Source organism: Betta splendens, chromosome 12 (genome assembly GCF_900634795.4).
Source record: "Betta splendens chromosome 12, fBetSpl5.4, whole genome shotgun sequence".
In the NCBI taxonomy this organism is placed as follows: Eukaryota; Metazoa; Chordata; class Actinopteri; order Anabantiformes; family Osphronemidae; genus Betta; species Betta splendens.
This window is the reverse complement of record NC_040892.2, coordinates 4,604,672-4,620,381: the sequence shown is the minus strand read 5'-3', so window position 1 is coordinate 4,620,381 and position 15,710 is coordinate 4,604,672. Positions and strand designations below refer to the sequence as shown.

Here is a 15,710-nt window from a genome sequence, read left to right as displayed (position 1 = left end):
TGTGTGTGTGTGTGTGTGTGTGTGTGTGTGTGTGTGTGTGTGTGTGTGTGTGTGTGTGTGTGTGTGTGTGTGTGTGTGTGTGTGTGTGTGTGTGTGTGTGTTATTTTATATATATTATATTCTAATATTTTTGAAGAATTTAGAATTTAATTTAGAATTGATGTTAGTAAGGGATGGGATTCTTTGACTGTTTTCATTTTATTTCAGTGTTTAACAGCTGAATTAGTGTTAGTGATGAGTAACAACACATCAGAACCTTTTTTATTGCTTAACTATTTAACCTTTTAGTCAACCTACTCAAATTACTGGTAATGTTTGCAACAACAAAAGGAAATGCCCCTGACAAATTTGAGATGGTTTTGCATTTCTTGGCAATGACACAGTTTAGAAAGCACAAAAGCAGAAGTTGTGGAAACAAACCTTCCCTGTGAGAAGTCACTTTCTGTTATTTCTACGTCAGCACACAACGTGAGTACTTACTTTAACCTGTATAAACATATTTTTGTTGCAGGATTAATTGTTTATGAGTAAAGATTTATACAGACAGTCTGTGCTTATTATTACAGGCAGTAGCAACAATGGACTACATTATATTTGAAGATTACACTGAAGTAAATGAAACGGAGAATGACACTACCACCGCTGAAATCCTGAACTTCAACAATTCGCAGTCGTCTTTGACTCCTGTTCTGGTGGCAGTGAATATCTTGATATCTGTCCTTGGCATTGGAGGGAATTCATTAGTGATCTGGATCTGTGGATGGAAAATGAAGAGATCTGTCGTCACCACCTGGTACATCAGTTTGGCCATTTCAGACTTATTATTCTGTTTCTTTCTGCCCCTGGAAGTGTTTTACATGATAACCTCACACTGGCCTTTTGGACTAGCCTTTTGTAAGATTATCTCCTCTGCCCTGTTTCTTAACATGAACAGCAGTGTGTTTCTATTAGTTCTTATCAGCGCTGATCGCTGTTTAATGGTTATGTTTCCTGTTTGGTCACATAACCACCGGACAGTACGGAAAGCATCTGCAGCTGTTTTACTCATGTGGCTGCTTGCTGCGCTATTAACGTTGCCATCAATGATCTTCAAACAGACCACAGCTCACGGTTCAGTCATTCAGTGCTACACAGAGTACGGGAATCAGTCCAATCACAAGGCCGTGGTACTGACTCGATTCATCTACGGGTTTCTGATTCCTCTTCTGATAATTGTGTTCTGCTGCTCTGTGCTTTCTGTGAAGCTGAGAACGTTGACTGTCAAGTCAACAAAGCCTTACAAAATCATGTTAGCCCTCATCTTGTCATTTTTCATCTGTTGGTTCCCATACCATACCTTTGTTCTACTGGAGCTAGACTTAAAGAACAGCAGTACATACGTACTTAATACTGGTCTGAAAGTGGGTTCCACCCTGGCTGCAGCAAACAGTTTCATTTCTCCAGTTCTTTACGTGTTCATTGGTAATGACTTTAAACAAACCTTAAAACGATCTTTGACATCAAGGATGGAGGAGGCAATGGCAGACGATATTCGTACAGGTGGTCTTAATCAGTCAAGATCAAGGTCAATGGAAGTCCTATAACAATAATTTGAACCATTATCACTGGGTAATTTACAGTAATGACACAGCATGGAAAACCCTGAATGTTTATAAATTGATCAGTTTTTTTGATTCATTATCAATATCTTTATAACTTAATGGTCAACACTGGACAATGTTGCTCAGATATAAAATTACTGCATCTGCTTTTGAATGTGTTTCTTTTTTAGGTGTCAGATACTGTTTTGTGTTGGTAAATACTTGATAAAATAGATCAAGTGTAACAGTAAAAGCAAGATTGTGTAACCTAATACACGAAAGTAAAAAAAGGTCCAACGAAATCCGTCGATTTACGGTTATAATGTGGTCAAGCGGGTACTGTTTTGATGTTCAAAAAACAATAAATCTGAAAACAATTATAAAAGAAAACAAGAAGTTTAGAAAACGGTTCTGCTCCTGACAGGCTGCAACCAGGGCAAACTTCCTGAAAAAATAAGCCACGCCCCCTCTACCCACTACCGGTCACTGCTGTGTGATGCAACCAGCTGTAAGGTCGCGTTTCAACTTTTAACAATCCAGAGCGACAACTTACAATTTTAGCCAGAACGTCACATATCTAAGGACGCTTCTATGTTTCTTCTTCGTAACATGTCACTTTGCTCAGCTCTTCGGTAGCTAGTTAGCAACTTCGTAACGTCACTATTTCTGAAGGGAGCTTAGCTAGCTTGTTAGCAAGCTGTGTTTTTAGCCGATCCGCTCCTCGAGTTCTGTCTCTAGGCTTCTGCCATTTACTAGCCCGTCCATCGCATAGTCCTATGTGTGTGCATTAAAGCGCTGGGTGCCAACGGAGTCACCCCAACTGTACCTTCTTCTTTAGTGGAGGTGCTTTAAATGGCCACCGCCGCCCCCCCTCCAGCATCGGGCTCTTCTGGGGCCACAGAAAACCAGACTCCCGGATCGAGCAGCTCGACCGCAGCAGACAGTGGCAACCAGGACAGCACCTTCGAGTGTAACATATGTCTGGACACCGCCAAGGACGCGGTGATCAGCCTGTGCGGACACCTCTTTTGGTAAGTTGCAACCACGCCACTTACGTCTGAGACCTGTGTTATGAGCAGGAAATAACTGTTAATTAAAACTGGCTGCTCTTAGACATAGACCTGCTTCTCTGGCACGTTTAAAAAAGCCTCTGTACCTTGGTCTAAAACGTTGAACTTTATCCATCTAAGTTCATACTAAACTTACTTATTAGAGGTTAACAACATAAGTTGATGAGTTTTATCATTTTCTCCTTTGTGAATGTAGGTTTCATCACTGACATGTGTCATATGTTGCATAAAATACTTTCCACTGATGTGTAATGTTTTACTCATCATCCCTCTCTCCCATCCCACACCTCAACTCGTATCTTTTGCTTCTCTTCGTTAGTTGGCCTTGTTTGCATCAGGTAAGCCAGACCTGTTTTTATTTCCATTATTTTATGTTGTTGTTGAAGAGTCTGTTTTTAAACTTAACTTGTCTTTTTGCAGTGGTTGGAGACCAGACCGAATCGGCAAGTATGTCCAGTTTGTAAAGCTGGTATTAGCAGAGATAAAGTTATCCCATTATATGGACGTGGAAGCACAGGCCAACAGGACCCCAGGTGGGTTTTATTTAGCGTAATGGGCCAAACAGATTCTAATGTCACATGCATAAATGTAACATTTATTATTTCTAGTGAAGATTATTGCAACTGGTTTTATTTCACAGAGAACGAACGCCCCCTCGACCACAAGGGCAAAGGCCTGAGCCTGAAAACCGTGGCGTAAGTTCTTCACACAAGTGCATTTACATTGCCACACAAAGAATATTATTTGCTTATTTACATGAATCATTACATGTTAGCTTTGAGTAATGCATCTATGATGAAACTGTTACATACTATGATGTAGATGCTGTGGTGTAAGTCCACGCTTTACTTGTTAGCATCTTCACCACTGGGACTTATTAGCAACTAAGTGTTGAGTTGTAGAAATTTCTCTAGAGAGTGATTGCACTTCATGCTGCCCCTTGCATCACATTTCACTCTTTGCTAAAATGTACCTTAGATATATTAACAAATTATGGGCAATATGACAATCTCTGTCCTATTCTATGTAGATGATGAACCATATGTTTTACAGGGATTTCAAGGATTTGGCTTTGGAGATGGGGGTTTCCAAATGTCATTTGGAATTGGTGCCTTTCCATTTGGTATTTTTGCTACAGCTTTTAACATCAATGATGGAAGACCTCCTCCAGGTATATATATAAAAAATATATATGTCACACACTTCACTACGACCACATATGCTTTGTCAAGAAATAATCAGATAACCTCTGTGAACCCTTTTCCAAACAGCAGCCCCTGGGACACCGCAGCATATGGATGAACAGTTTCTGTCTCGACTTTTCCTGTTTGTTGCTTTGGTGATCATGTTTTGGCTGCTGATTGCATAAATGAATTCAAAGACAACATCTTCCATCAATACAAGCATTTGACAGATGAAACTTTGTGGTACATTGTCACAGGAATCTAACACTTTTCATTTTCTGTGCCTCTGACTAGCATGTCATAATTCATCCTCGTGTTTTCTTCAAGCTGTACACTGTGGTGTACAAACTGTACTACATGCATGTCTGTTTCCATTGTGATTTTTTTTAGATCAGACTTTAACAGAAGGCTTAAGGCAAGAGGGGAAGAGGTGACTCTCAGTGCTCTTTCAGTGTACGTTACATTTTTAATTAAAGTGGATGTTGGTTCGGTACTATGACTGTATCAGAACATGCCCTGCTAAACAAACATGTCATTACAATCTGTACTAACATACAAGTGAGGTTGTTGTTGTTTTTTTTACTGAGGTCTGTTCCAGAAACCGAGTTTACCTAACTCGATTTCTAATTACTGTGATCTTACTTTTAAACTACAGTTAGTTCGGGTTTAAAACAATATAATTAATGATTTATTTTTTAGTATCTTGTTGCAGAATCTTAAACCTAAAAAGACAGTAGACAGTAAGGTTACAGTACACGGTTCAGTGCAGGAGAGCATGTTTTTTTAATTTACTTGTTTCAACGTCCACTATCTGACAGAGCAACTGACTCAGTTAAGTCCCTGTTGTTTCTGCAGTGGAAAATGTATTTTCCATCAACACAGGTTGGAAAAGGTGTTTTTTTTACTAAATGGATTTCTGTAATACCTCGTTGATCTCACAAAGTAAACAACTCATCTGCAAAACTCTAATTGCAGTCATTAATTTGCATAATCAAAACAAACTAGACATTGTTGCTGTATTGTACATGAGAATTAAGAAAATGTATTATGTAACTGTTGAAAGATTTTTGGACAGTGTTCCTCAAAAATGCAACATCTTTTATTTGTCTTCATTTACTGTACGTCACTGTACTTTAATGTGAAATGTTGTATTATTAGTTTAAATGCGGATTGGATGAAGAGAAAACCACTCTGCTAAATGTGAATTCACTCTATTGACAGTAAATCTATGTAAATAAAGAAGGTAATAAATCTATAATCTATTTGGGCTTCATTTTTCCACGAGCCTTTCTTCGATTAATATGCAAATCAAAATGCACAAAACCTACAAAGACTTGTTCAATGCAGAAATCTGTTAAAACAGTGATGTTTTATTATTTTTCATTTTTAATTATTTTATATGAAAACACTTTGCTGTAAAAAAAAAAAAGAAAAATAGATATTTGGTAATTTTGTGGAAGGGTGAATTAAAAAAAAACTGAAAAAAGTACAAAAAAGTCTTTTTGTCCTAGTCCTGTGTTTCTGGCTCTGTCTGTTTCTCTCTGAGTTCTGGTTGTGCAGCGTTGAACTCTGCTTCATACATGATCTGCTGGATCTTTATCTTTGTCTCACATCTTTTTTGTGGTGGAAGCCGCTTCAGAGCCGGGACGAAGCTGAGCATGAAGAGTTCGTCCTCATCGCGAGGCCTGGTGGGCAGCGAGGTGCCATTGTCTTTGACCAGCCACTTTGTAGGGGACTGCGCCCTTTGGGAAGACGGCGGTGAAGCCGACTCTTGGACCGCTTTGCGTTTCCGTCCGGTTTTGCTGACGGAGGTGCTCTGAGGGCTCGTCGACACCTTGGCCATAACAGCCAGCGAGGTCATGTCTGTATCAGGAGGAACTGATTGTAGCTGTGGTACGAACGGCACCTGGGTCTTGGTGTCTGGTTGACTCACAGGGACCTTAATGGACTGTGGGATCTTGACTCCGTCAGAGGATGCCGTTTCCCCATCTGCACTGCAGGACTGATCTTGATCATGATCGTGGTCGTCGTCGTTGCCAAAGTTGTCTGCCACCCCACTCCGTGATCCAGTGAAGGGTGCGATAAAATTCATAATTTGTCTATATTTCCATCTACTGGGCACAATCTCTCCTTGCTTTTTGCATTTTATCTCCATTCGAACTTCCTTCAAGTACCGGTCTCTCATGTTCTTCCATTTTCGTTTACACTCTTCAGCTAAAAAGGTAAAAAAGTGTGAGTAGCCATGCAGGAAAACGAGTGTCGTACGTGAGAAAACAACCAGTATCAACAAGTGTTGGGATATAAAATATCAGAGTAGTGGGAACATTCAACCAAATTATAAAAATATTCCGATTGGCCAAAAATCCAAATTTTTCCTGTTTATTATCAAATATGACTGAAAAAAAATTGAGCTAAATATTGTCCTTATTAAGGTATAATTTACAGACGCTAATGAAGCCACAGTGCTTATTATGCAAATTAATATAGGACACATGCTCCATCTATTGTTTCCTTGTGTATTTATTTATATATATCAGCCAAGCAAAAACAGAATAATTGTCCGTATTCGTTCCCTTATAACCGGAGGTCACGCTTAGTTCAATCTCTCGTGCACCTGGTTAAATTTCGGGCTGGGGGCCTCCACCTCCTCGCGCTGACATTTACCCGGCACACTACGCTGCCGCGGTCGCGTCCACGAGACTTCGCCAAGCGTCCGGTTCACGTGGACCTCACGCTGGTAAACGACCGAGACGAAAAGCACGCGGCTCGGTGGACGCCGCGAGCCCGTGATGCTGAGCTCGACCCCTTCCGCCGCCGCGTCGCGCTGGACACGCGGCGGGCAGCGCACGAGGAGGAGAGCGGGACCGTGCCGTTCGGCGCAACGCGGCCTACGGATGCTACCGCTAGCACGGTACGCGCGGCTGCGGCGGGAGCACCGTTCTGTAGCCATGCGGATAAAAAAAAAGAAAAAGCTAGAAATGACATGGACGAGAGCTGTGAAATCGCTCCATTTCCCACGAACCCTAAATGTTTTCTCATTTCTGTGTGTTTGGTCGCCCACGCCGATGTCGGTTGAGCAAATAATAACTAGCAGTAAAGTTGTGATAAACAAATAAATAACCACACACTCACATGGGATACCGAGTGCAATACTGATGGTTCTCCAAGCATTTGCCCGACTTTCCGTGCAGCGATAATTCGGCAAAGTGACATTGTACAGCTCTGGGCAATTAAATACAGCCAATATTAACTTATCGTCCATTTTGCCTTACTGTTGTGTCTGTGCTGCGGTGACGCGGAAGCGGCAGTCTTCTCCCGCCTTTTCCGCCCAGCTGCTGCTGAAACGCGAGTTATCGCGAGTGGCGGCTTGTGTGCCGCGCGGTGTCGCTTTGCCGTTCAGCGGCAGCCGTAGCAGCGTCGGCCCAGAGGGGGCGCACGAGCCCGCACCGGCCCCAGTGTTATGGCGGGCGTGCGGGCAAAGACCGCGGCATCTGAGCGTTGAAAGGAATAAAAACGCAATTTATGATAATTAATACAGGCAAAGTGATGTTGTTAATAACATGAATACATAATCATTGTCTAAAGCTGATTTAACTTATACCTTTAATTTAAATTAATTTACAGAGTCAAACTTTATTTTCGTTAATTTTAATAATATATCGGATAGTAGTTTAATTAATTCTCCTCAGAAAGTTTGTCAATAAGCAAATATTTTTATACAAACATTTTAATTTGAGATTTTGTGTGGTGCAATATGGTACTTTTGAAATGTACTTGAGAATGAAGTCTTTAATCAAAATGGATTTAAATACTGCACCAGAATGTAGACAAAGGGATTAAGTAGTCATGATTCTATTTTGGTAATCTGAACCTACTTAAATAATGAAGCATACGGTCACTGTGGCTCATTTTGGGCAAATACTTGATCCCAGGTTATTTTCAGATTTGAGGAACATTATATGCGAGAAGGAGAGAGAAAGATCACATTTCCATTTGGCTATATGATATGCGTAGCTACTGAAGGTCCTCGTGGGTATTTGTATCTGACATGTGTTTTGTGAACTTTCAACACTCATTGTGTTTTCCTGCGTGGGTCTGGAGAAAACGCTGAGAGGGAGGTTGATCCTCTGCATTTCCTGGTCACACGGCTGCGTTAACCAGTTCCCCAGGAGGCTTTGGGCCCAGTCCAGCAGTAGGAAGAGACACTGAGCTTTTTTACACGTGAATATTCTAATGCCATGTGGGTTCTTCTGCTCCCTTATCAACAGTCAACGTGTGGATGGGTTTTAATCCTGTTTAAATGGTACAGATTTGGGTCCTTTATTATTGTCTACATTTTTCCTCTCTATCACAACATGATAACCAAGAATTATTTTCCAGGAATGTTTTTCTTTTTGTCCAATGTGATGGGAGAAAAGAATTCAATCTTCCTGTTTCTTTCAATGTTTAGTATAAATGTATTTTACTGATAATTACATACAATACAATTATACAATTAAATACAATTATACAATTACAATTACAACACATTACAACACATACAATTATGGAGCAGCTCCTGAAAAACACAGAAGAATTAGAAAATGGTTTCTTTACTTTTCTTTTTGCAGCGAATTTTGCGTTTATAACAACAAAATGAAGCTTTATCATCCTAATCCCCAGTAATGAATTTTGAGCAGTGGACATGGTGCAATTCCTTCTTTTCCAGGACAATAACTACAGATAACGATCTCACACACGCTGCAAACTATACATCAACAGTCTGGATGCTATTAAGCTCAGGTGAAAAGGATGGGATGGTGTTTATTGTTATCTGTTTTCAAAGCCCTTATAAGAGGAGCTTAAGACAGATTGTGGAAATCCATTAATTCTCTAGAAAAAAAGGTGTATTGCCTTGTATGAAATCACAGGATTTGTTGGAGGAGGGATGAATTTAACCTGTAATAGCTTTAGCTCCGCTGTGCACATTGTCAAGAAGTCAGGCTGAAAAGACTGCAACACACAGATAAGACACATGCAAGATGCATGATTGTGGATTCAAAAAGATAGAAGGACCCTTTTCTGGTTTTACTTTTGCCATTTGTATTTATTTTACTGAGTAATAGAGTCACAGCATATGTCACTGACAACTCATCTGCAACTCCCTAATTACTGAGCATAAGGTCTGCATTGTCAGTTCACTGGACATATTTACATGTTACCACTAAAGATCATTTGTTGATAAAGCTAAATGCAAAAAATTAAATAAAGTAAATTAGTATATTAATACACTAATCCTCACTTTCAGCGTACACAAGTCTCTGGCCACACCAAAATGTCCATCTTTAAATCCAGGTTTCTAATACCCAGCAATCCCCTTTTCTCTAAAACCTCAACAATGAGGATCTTAGGAGCGCTCCACTTCTCATTTTATGCACTGAAATCTGATTTCTTTTAGAGAAAGGAATGAGGCAAGATTAACTGAATCTGCCGTCCTCTCTAACCTCTTCACAAAACTGCCCAGATTAGCTAGGAATTAAGTTTCAAACGTTTTATGTGTCTGGTCCATAGGGGGGATTATAGTTTTACTTTTTTTTCCTCCCAATTTCACTATAAGGGCCTGACACACTGTTGCACAGAGGGGAGAAGGAGAGGAGCAGTAGAGCCTGAACAACAAAACGGTTTCTTCCATTATTCTGTGATTATTGTTTATTTCATTGGTATTTCTTTGGAGCTGAATGGACTGAGGATGGTGGAGAGACAAAAGTTTCCTTTCACTATTGAAAACATACTGAGCAAATATCCGAACAGTAATGGAGACAGGCTGTCATTTGGGATAAGTGGTGCTGGACGAGACCAGAAGGCTGCAACTCCAGATGGAAGAAAGACAGACACGGCTCGTCACGCCTGCCTGTGCTGCTGCTACTGCTCCCACTGCGGAGACATAGTCCACACTGATTTCATTCAGGAAGGTAAGATCAACTCATCAGCCCCTTTTAAAGGTGGTTCTATCATCAGCATCACTTATTGTGCTCACCAACCCCAGACTTGATCTCCTCCTCGCAGCCTGTCAGTACGCATGGCCCCCGGTGATGCTCTCGGACCCGTGCAGGTTGGGAGAGGCTCAGAGGGAGGAGAAGTTGCCCAGTCAGGCGCAGAGGAGGACCAGGCGTCACCGCACTATTTTCACTGAGGAGCAGCTGGATGCACTTGAGGAGCTGTTCCTGCAGAACCAGTATCCAGACGTGAACACAAGGGAGAAACTAGCACAAAGCACTCACTTAAGAGAAGAAAGAGTGGAGGTATGACTGCCCTCTGCTGAGGTTTTTATGTTTTTATATCTGATATTTATGTAAGAGTAATAATAAGAATAAGGAAACCTGTAATTGTCCCACAGTGGGGAGATATTTAATGTTACATTTATTTAATTGTTAAAAGATTAAGACCTAAGTATTGTGTATATGTGCAGTTGCTCACTCAAGCATTTTTTTTTGCTAGGTTTGGTTTAAAAACCGAAGAGCAAAGTGGAGGCGTCAGAAAAGACTTTCGTTTGGTGTGGGAAACACAGAAAAATAAGTTTTATACTACTGTATGTATGATTGCATCAAAGGGAAATAAGTGTGTGTATGCCTGTATGGGTGCTGAGGTGTGTGTGAGTTTCCTAAATACCTAATAATATCTTTTTGTTATCTGATTTAATGGACACACTAAGTCCTTCTTCCAGAAAATAAACTGACATACAGCTTTTGTGACAACCCATGTGACTGATGATAGTGTTTTAGATTATTTCTGAATCTGATGGGCAGGTTGCATGATAAATGTCCTGGCAGCATATGATAGTGCCAGTCTTTATAGTTAAGGCTTGGATGTGTAAATGGATTAGCTTGCACTGGCTGTGAAAACAGAAACAAATAAAGTATTTTGAAGATCAGATGGAGGTATTTTATTTATAGAGCACTCGATCATGCATGCAAGTGATTGCATCAATATAAAATTTGGCCCATAAATAACCTATATATATTGATATTGAGTATATCTAACTATACAATCATACGCATTTTTACAAAAACGATTACGATGCATTACGATGGCCACCAACGAACTACTCTAAAATAAACCCTATATTCAACAAAGCATATTAATTCACCGTCTTGTTTAGTAATATTTTCCATTTAATAGTCTCTATATGCGTCACTTCCGGTGACGCAACAACGCTGCGTAACGACGTTATTAGGACGTTGTTGCACTGTGGCTAAAAGTTAGCTAACGTACGTGTGTGTTATTAACTACAACAGGACTGTCGTCTTTTATACACAGGCATCTGTGAAGTAGATAATCGTTTGCTCTCGTCCTCTGCCCGCGTTAGTGGTTTAAAAGCCTCAACTGGTGTTTGGACTAAAAGACTAACGGGCTCCACAATGGAGGGCAGCGCCAGCGTGAGGAAAGCGTTGTCCGGGACTCTGGTGCCTTCGGCAGTGACTACTGTGGCTCTCCGACAGCCGCCTGTGGAGAAGGGCAAGTTCCAGAGAAAGGTCCTTGACGAAGAGGACTACATTGAGGTAGATAAATGTGACTTATCATACGGAAAGCAGCTAGCAGCTAGCTAGTGTGTTAGCAATGTTACTGCTAGCAAAACACTGAGCACAACAAACACTGATTAGACGTTGAGCATTGTGTGACTTTAACATTTGCCTCAGAAATACAGTATAGGTTTGTGCTTTAAGACCATTTAATTATTGATGCCTAATCAAAGTCAATTGTTTCTATATTTTTATTCTGACAGAGCTTAGAGAAGATCATCCAGAGAGACTTCTTCCCAGATGTTACAAAAATGCAAGCGCAGAAAGACTATCTGGAAGCAGAGGAAAGTGGAGACCTTGAGAGAATGAGAGAGATATCAATCCGATATGGATCCTCTTTGACAAAGTCCACACCACGATCTTCAGCACCCTGTAAGTAGCAGAAGAAATGACAACACCATATACCTTTAAGTCACATTAAGAGAAGATAGTATCTGTTTGTCTGTATCTGTAGCTATAAGCTGTAGCACGACTAATCAGGTTACCAGAGTCTGCTTATTAAAAATTGTATTTTTCTTTTTGTGTAAGATGTGACTCCAGCTAGTTTTGAGACACCAGTGGGAGGCTCAGCATCTCCTTCATCCACTCATGGCGGTAAAGGTTTGGAGAAGGGTAAGTACACATTGTATATTTACTTACTACTACTATGTTGCATAGTAGTACTTCCCTCTATCACATATTTTATTCATTGATACTTATGTCATTGTTTCATTTATAGAACACAAAGATGATGACGACAATGAAGAGAAAGAGCTGCCTTGTCTGGATCGTTTCCTTGCTAAAAATACCAGTGAGGATAATGCATCATTTGAACAGATAATGGATCTAGCAAAAGACAAAGAGAAGCTTAAGCATGCTTGGTTATATGAGGCAGAGACTGAGTTCAAACAGGTATTGATGTACAAATTAAAATATTGTTAAATTTAATGTTATATTGTTACTTGACAGCAAATGATCGATTGACTGACAACTTTACACAACTCTTGCATGCATCATAAAACATCTATAAACATTAATGCCTTTCAGCGCCACGAAGAGAACCTTGCTTTACCATCAGCAGAGAAGGCTGCACTACAGTGTGTGAAAGCTGGACTGGAGACATGGGAGTACAAAGCGAAGAATGCTTTAATGTATTATCCAGAGGGTAAGAATGGGAAAAAAAAGATCCATGAAGACAATATTTTTAAGATTGATTTCAGGAAAAACAAATGTTTTTTTCCATTTTCTGTAATAGGTGTTCAAGATGATGATGCTGTGTTTAAGAAACCACGGGAGGTAGTTCACAAGAACACACGCTTTGTTGGCGACCCATTTAGCAAAGCTCTCAACAAAAGCCAGATTCAACAGGCTGCAGCTCTCAATGCACAGGTATGTTTTAGGAACTGCTCTCTGTTTCTGTTTCTGTCTCTGCTCAACTGTTTGTTGTCCATTTTAAAGAAAACTTTATGAATAATGATGCTTATTTTTTGCGATTTCTGTTCAGTTCAAACAGGGTAAAGTAGGCCCAGATGGGAAAGAGCTCATCCCACATGAATCCCCAACAGTGAATGGATATGGTTATGAAAGAACACCTTCCCCTGCACCTGGTAAGTGTATTTTAAAATAAATGACATACAGTAACCATCCTGAAATAATAGTATATTGAATAGATAGTTTGACAACTCCAAAACGTTGAGTGGATTTCTGATAGCTTTTTGTCTTCTCAGGTGTATCTGAGTCACCTCTGATGACATGGGGAGAGATCGAGAGCACCCCATTTCGTCTGGATGGATCCGACACCCCATATGTCGAGAGGAATCACGGCCCTTCATTTAAGGTATTAAACGTTTGCTGGTAGCTATTTTAAGAGCGGTTTTGTTATGTCAAATATGTTTAGTTACAATTTAGAACATGTTTCTAAACAGATTCCAGAGCCAGGAAGAAGAGAGAGGCTGGGTTTAAAGATGGCCAATGAAGCTGCTGCCAAGAATCGTGCAAAGAAACAGGAGGCACTGCGAAAGGTTACAGAGAATCTTGCAAGGTAAAAACATCTGGCATTATATCTAGATGCACATGTCATCTATCAAGGTAAATGTAGGCTCTGTGATAATAAGATGACAACTGTGTACTTAATTGAACATCTCAACTTTTGTGTTGCAGTCTTACTCCAAAAGGTCTGAGTCCAGCCCTCACCCCTGCCCTGCAGAGGCTTGTAAATCGGACATCTAGCAAGTACACGGACAAAGCACTCAGAGCAAGTTACACCCCATCTCCCTCACACAGAATTACTGGCTCCAAGTCTCCGTTTGTTGGTCCATCCACTCCGTCAGGAACACCAACACCAAACAAAGCCACAAAGACACCAAGCTCTCAGGACCTCACATCACTGACAGACAATCTGCTACAGCTTCCCAAGAGACGGAAAGCTTCAGACTTCTTCTAAGAAAAGCAGTTATTTGCTGAAGACTTGACTCCCTATAGTGTGGAGAACCCCAAAAAAGTCTTCATACCCAGATTAAAGCGTCTTCAAAGAAATGTACAGTGAACTGAAGATTTTTTTTAAAGACTTGTAAAATGTTTGTGTAATAGCCTAATCTCTAAAATATAATGCCCTAATTCTATTTAAATCTTTGGTTATCTTATTTTTGATATGTTTTTTTTTAATGCAGGCTATAGTTTTCACTTGTGTTTTAGTTGTGACATTCCCACCAACGAAGTATCTAGTAGCGTACTGCCCATATTCTTTACAAGCTGCTGTGATATTTGTTGATGTTTTTTTTTTTTTTGCTGCTACCCTACAACTGATTTCCCCAAAGTAAACTTCTGTAACGGTGTAGATTTGGGAAAATTAAAAAAAACTTGCATTCGCTCACTCACTGACAGTGACTGTAGAATGATGAATGTTTTAATCTTTGAGTGGAAAAGTGTTTCAGGAAGAGCTGGGCCCAAGATCATAAAACCTGCTGGCATCTTTGGTCTTTAAAGTTATGTAATATGGGGTGCAATGGGAAGACAAGCTTATTAGTATTTCTATTCGACATCTTACTGTTAGAATAACACATTTTCCCCTGTCTTCTGTTTGTACATATGACTAGTCATATTACTGAGTTGAAACTACAGTCAATAAGAGACCCAGCATGCCCGCAGGCTGTTGTTTTGTAGCTTAGAAGTTACAGGGTACCCTGAGACTCAGTTTTATGTCAGATGATGTTATTGCGTTGTCTGCATGTGTTTTGTTAACCTTATGCCCTTCTCAGGGGAATCGTGGTTCATGCTATGAGCCAACTGGCAAACCAGTATGTGAAGCTTTTAAAGTGTCTAATAGTAATACTTGAAGGTTCATGTACACATTGAAAGAATGAATCCTTCTGTTTATAGCGACAACAAAGCCTGGTGCAATAACACTGAAAGCTCTACAGTAGCTCTCCTGTGCAAAAGCAGTCAATCACTCAAGTGAGTAGCTCCCCAGAAACAGGCTTTTTCCCCAAGGCAGAGTTTTATTCATATGGTGTGGCAGAGAAAATGTATTTAACTCAGAAGATAAAAACTTTCACTGATGGTTAAGGCCGGTTATATAATGATGCTGACTTTATTATGTAAGGACGTGAATGAATATTATTAATGTCAAGTAAGTCTGATTAAGATGCTTATCTGAAGAATAATGACATAGCAGTAGAGCGAAGCAGTGATTTGGATGAGTCAGCCAAAGAGGCAGCTTCAGATGCTGTTAGATGTTTGTACTGGTTGTAATTCAGGACTTTTTTAATTTTTGTTTCATTTGCAGTGTGGGATTTGACCTGTGGCCCAGTGGTTGTCTCACTTGTGATGATGGTTTAACAAATCATGAGCATAATGTACGTGCTTTAGGCCTGAATATGGTCGCATGACATAAAACAACTTTTCCAGTAAAATCTAGTCTGTTGACCATAATCAGATCTAGATATTAATCTCAAAACTGATTTCGCCTGCTGCAATAATTCCTCTTAATACTAAGATCCTCCTATTCAGAGGTGTTTTTTTCCACAGAACATGGGACTGTGGATTTCAACAATAAAATTGACTGTATGGAATAGCTCATGAAAGTCTAAAGGAATAATTACAACTAACAAAACATTTAGTGTTACTGTTTTCAAACAAGCCTGGGAAAATGTGAACCAGCCCTTCAGGATTTAATGTAGAATCACCTGTTATATTAATTGCTCTTTTTTACCTACAGGAAATACAAGAATGAATATAAAATAGAATAAATGATATAATAATATAATAAATCTTCTCATTCAAAAGAGTAAATCTAATTTCATGTAGTTTATTAACTTGTATTGACAAAAACCTGCGCTA

The 15,710-nt window shown here is 39.9% G+C and overlaps 4 protein-coding genes across 9 annotated transcripts; 3 read left to right on the top strand and 1 right to left on the bottom strand.

Annotated features, from left to right (window-relative positions):
* The first annotated feature begins 655 nt into the window (after positions 1 to 655).
* rnf185 (ring finger protein 185) lies at positions 656 to 5,092 on the top strand. Of its 5 annotated transcripts, none has more exons than XM_029168227.3 (7): positions 656 to 793; positions 2,419 to 2,611; positions 2,970 to 2,988; positions 3,071 to 3,183; positions 3,291 to 3,345; positions 3,704 to 3,821; positions 3,922 to 5,092. In XM_029168227.3, the coding sequence occupies exons 2-7, from the start codon at positions 2,433 to 2,435 to the stop codon at positions 4,017 to 4,019; spliced, it is 582 nt and encodes a 193-aa protein (XP_029024060.1). In that variant the 5' UTR covers positions 656 to 793; positions 2,419 to 2,432; the 3' UTR covers positions 4,020 to 5,092. The 5 variants fall into 5 exon arrangements, with proteins under 5 accessions (XP_029024060.1, XP_029024058.1, XP_029024059.1 ...); XM_029168225.3 differs by lacking the exon at positions 656 to 793 and adding an exon at positions 1,948 to 2,088; XM_029168226.3 differs by lacking the exon at positions 656 to 793 and adding an exon at positions 1,948 to 2,093.
* A 92-nt stretch (positions 5,093 to 5,184) lies between these two features.
* On the bottom strand, positions 5,185 to 7,254 carry LOC114866459 (uncharacterized). 2 transcript variants are annotated; one of them, XM_029168218.3, is made up of 2 exons: positions 7,107 to 7,254; positions 5,185 to 6,048 (listed from the first exon to the last, which is right to left on the bottom strand). In XM_029168218.3, exon 2 carries the CDS (start codon positions 6,017 to 6,019, stop codon positions 5,342 to 5,344), a length of 678 nt encoding a protein of 225 aa, XP_029024051.1. In that variant the 5' UTR covers positions 6,020 to 6,048; positions 7,107 to 7,254; the 3' UTR covers positions 5,185 to 5,341. The 2 variants fall into 2 exon arrangements, with proteins under 2 accessions (XP_029024051.1, XP_029024050.1); XM_029168217.3 differs by having other exon boundaries at positions 6,967 to 7,163.
* Positions 7,255 to 7,515: 261 nt separating this feature from the next.
* Positions 7,516 to 10,716, top strand: LOC114866461 (homeobox protein goosecoid-2). Its single transcript, XM_029168222.3, has 3 exons — positions 7,516 to 9,785; positions 9,880 to 10,115; positions 10,312 to 10,716. Exons 1-3 carry the CDS (start codon positions 9,368 to 9,370, stop codon positions 10,387 to 10,389), a joined length of 732 nt encoding a protein of 243 aa, XP_029024055.1. The 5' UTR covers positions 7,516 to 9,367; the 3' UTR covers positions 10,390 to 10,716.
* Positions 10,717 to 11,017: 301 nt separating this feature from the next.
* On the top strand, positions 11,018 to 15,662 carry ess2 (ess-2 splicing factor homolog). The gene is made up of 10 exons (XM_029168213.3): positions 11,018 to 11,372; positions 11,597 to 11,765; positions 11,922 to 12,005; positions 12,112 to 12,284; positions 12,420 to 12,537; positions 12,628 to 12,761; positions 12,877 to 12,979; positions 13,100 to 13,209; positions 13,298 to 13,413; positions 13,533 to 15,662. The coding sequence occupies exons 1-10, from the start codon at positions 11,232 to 11,234 to the stop codon at positions 13,813 to 13,815; spliced, it is 1,431 nt and encodes a 476-aa protein (XP_029024046.1). The 5' UTR covers positions 11,018 to 11,231; the 3' UTR covers positions 13,816 to 15,662.
* The last annotated feature ends 48 nt before the right edge of the window (positions 15,663 to 15,710 follow it).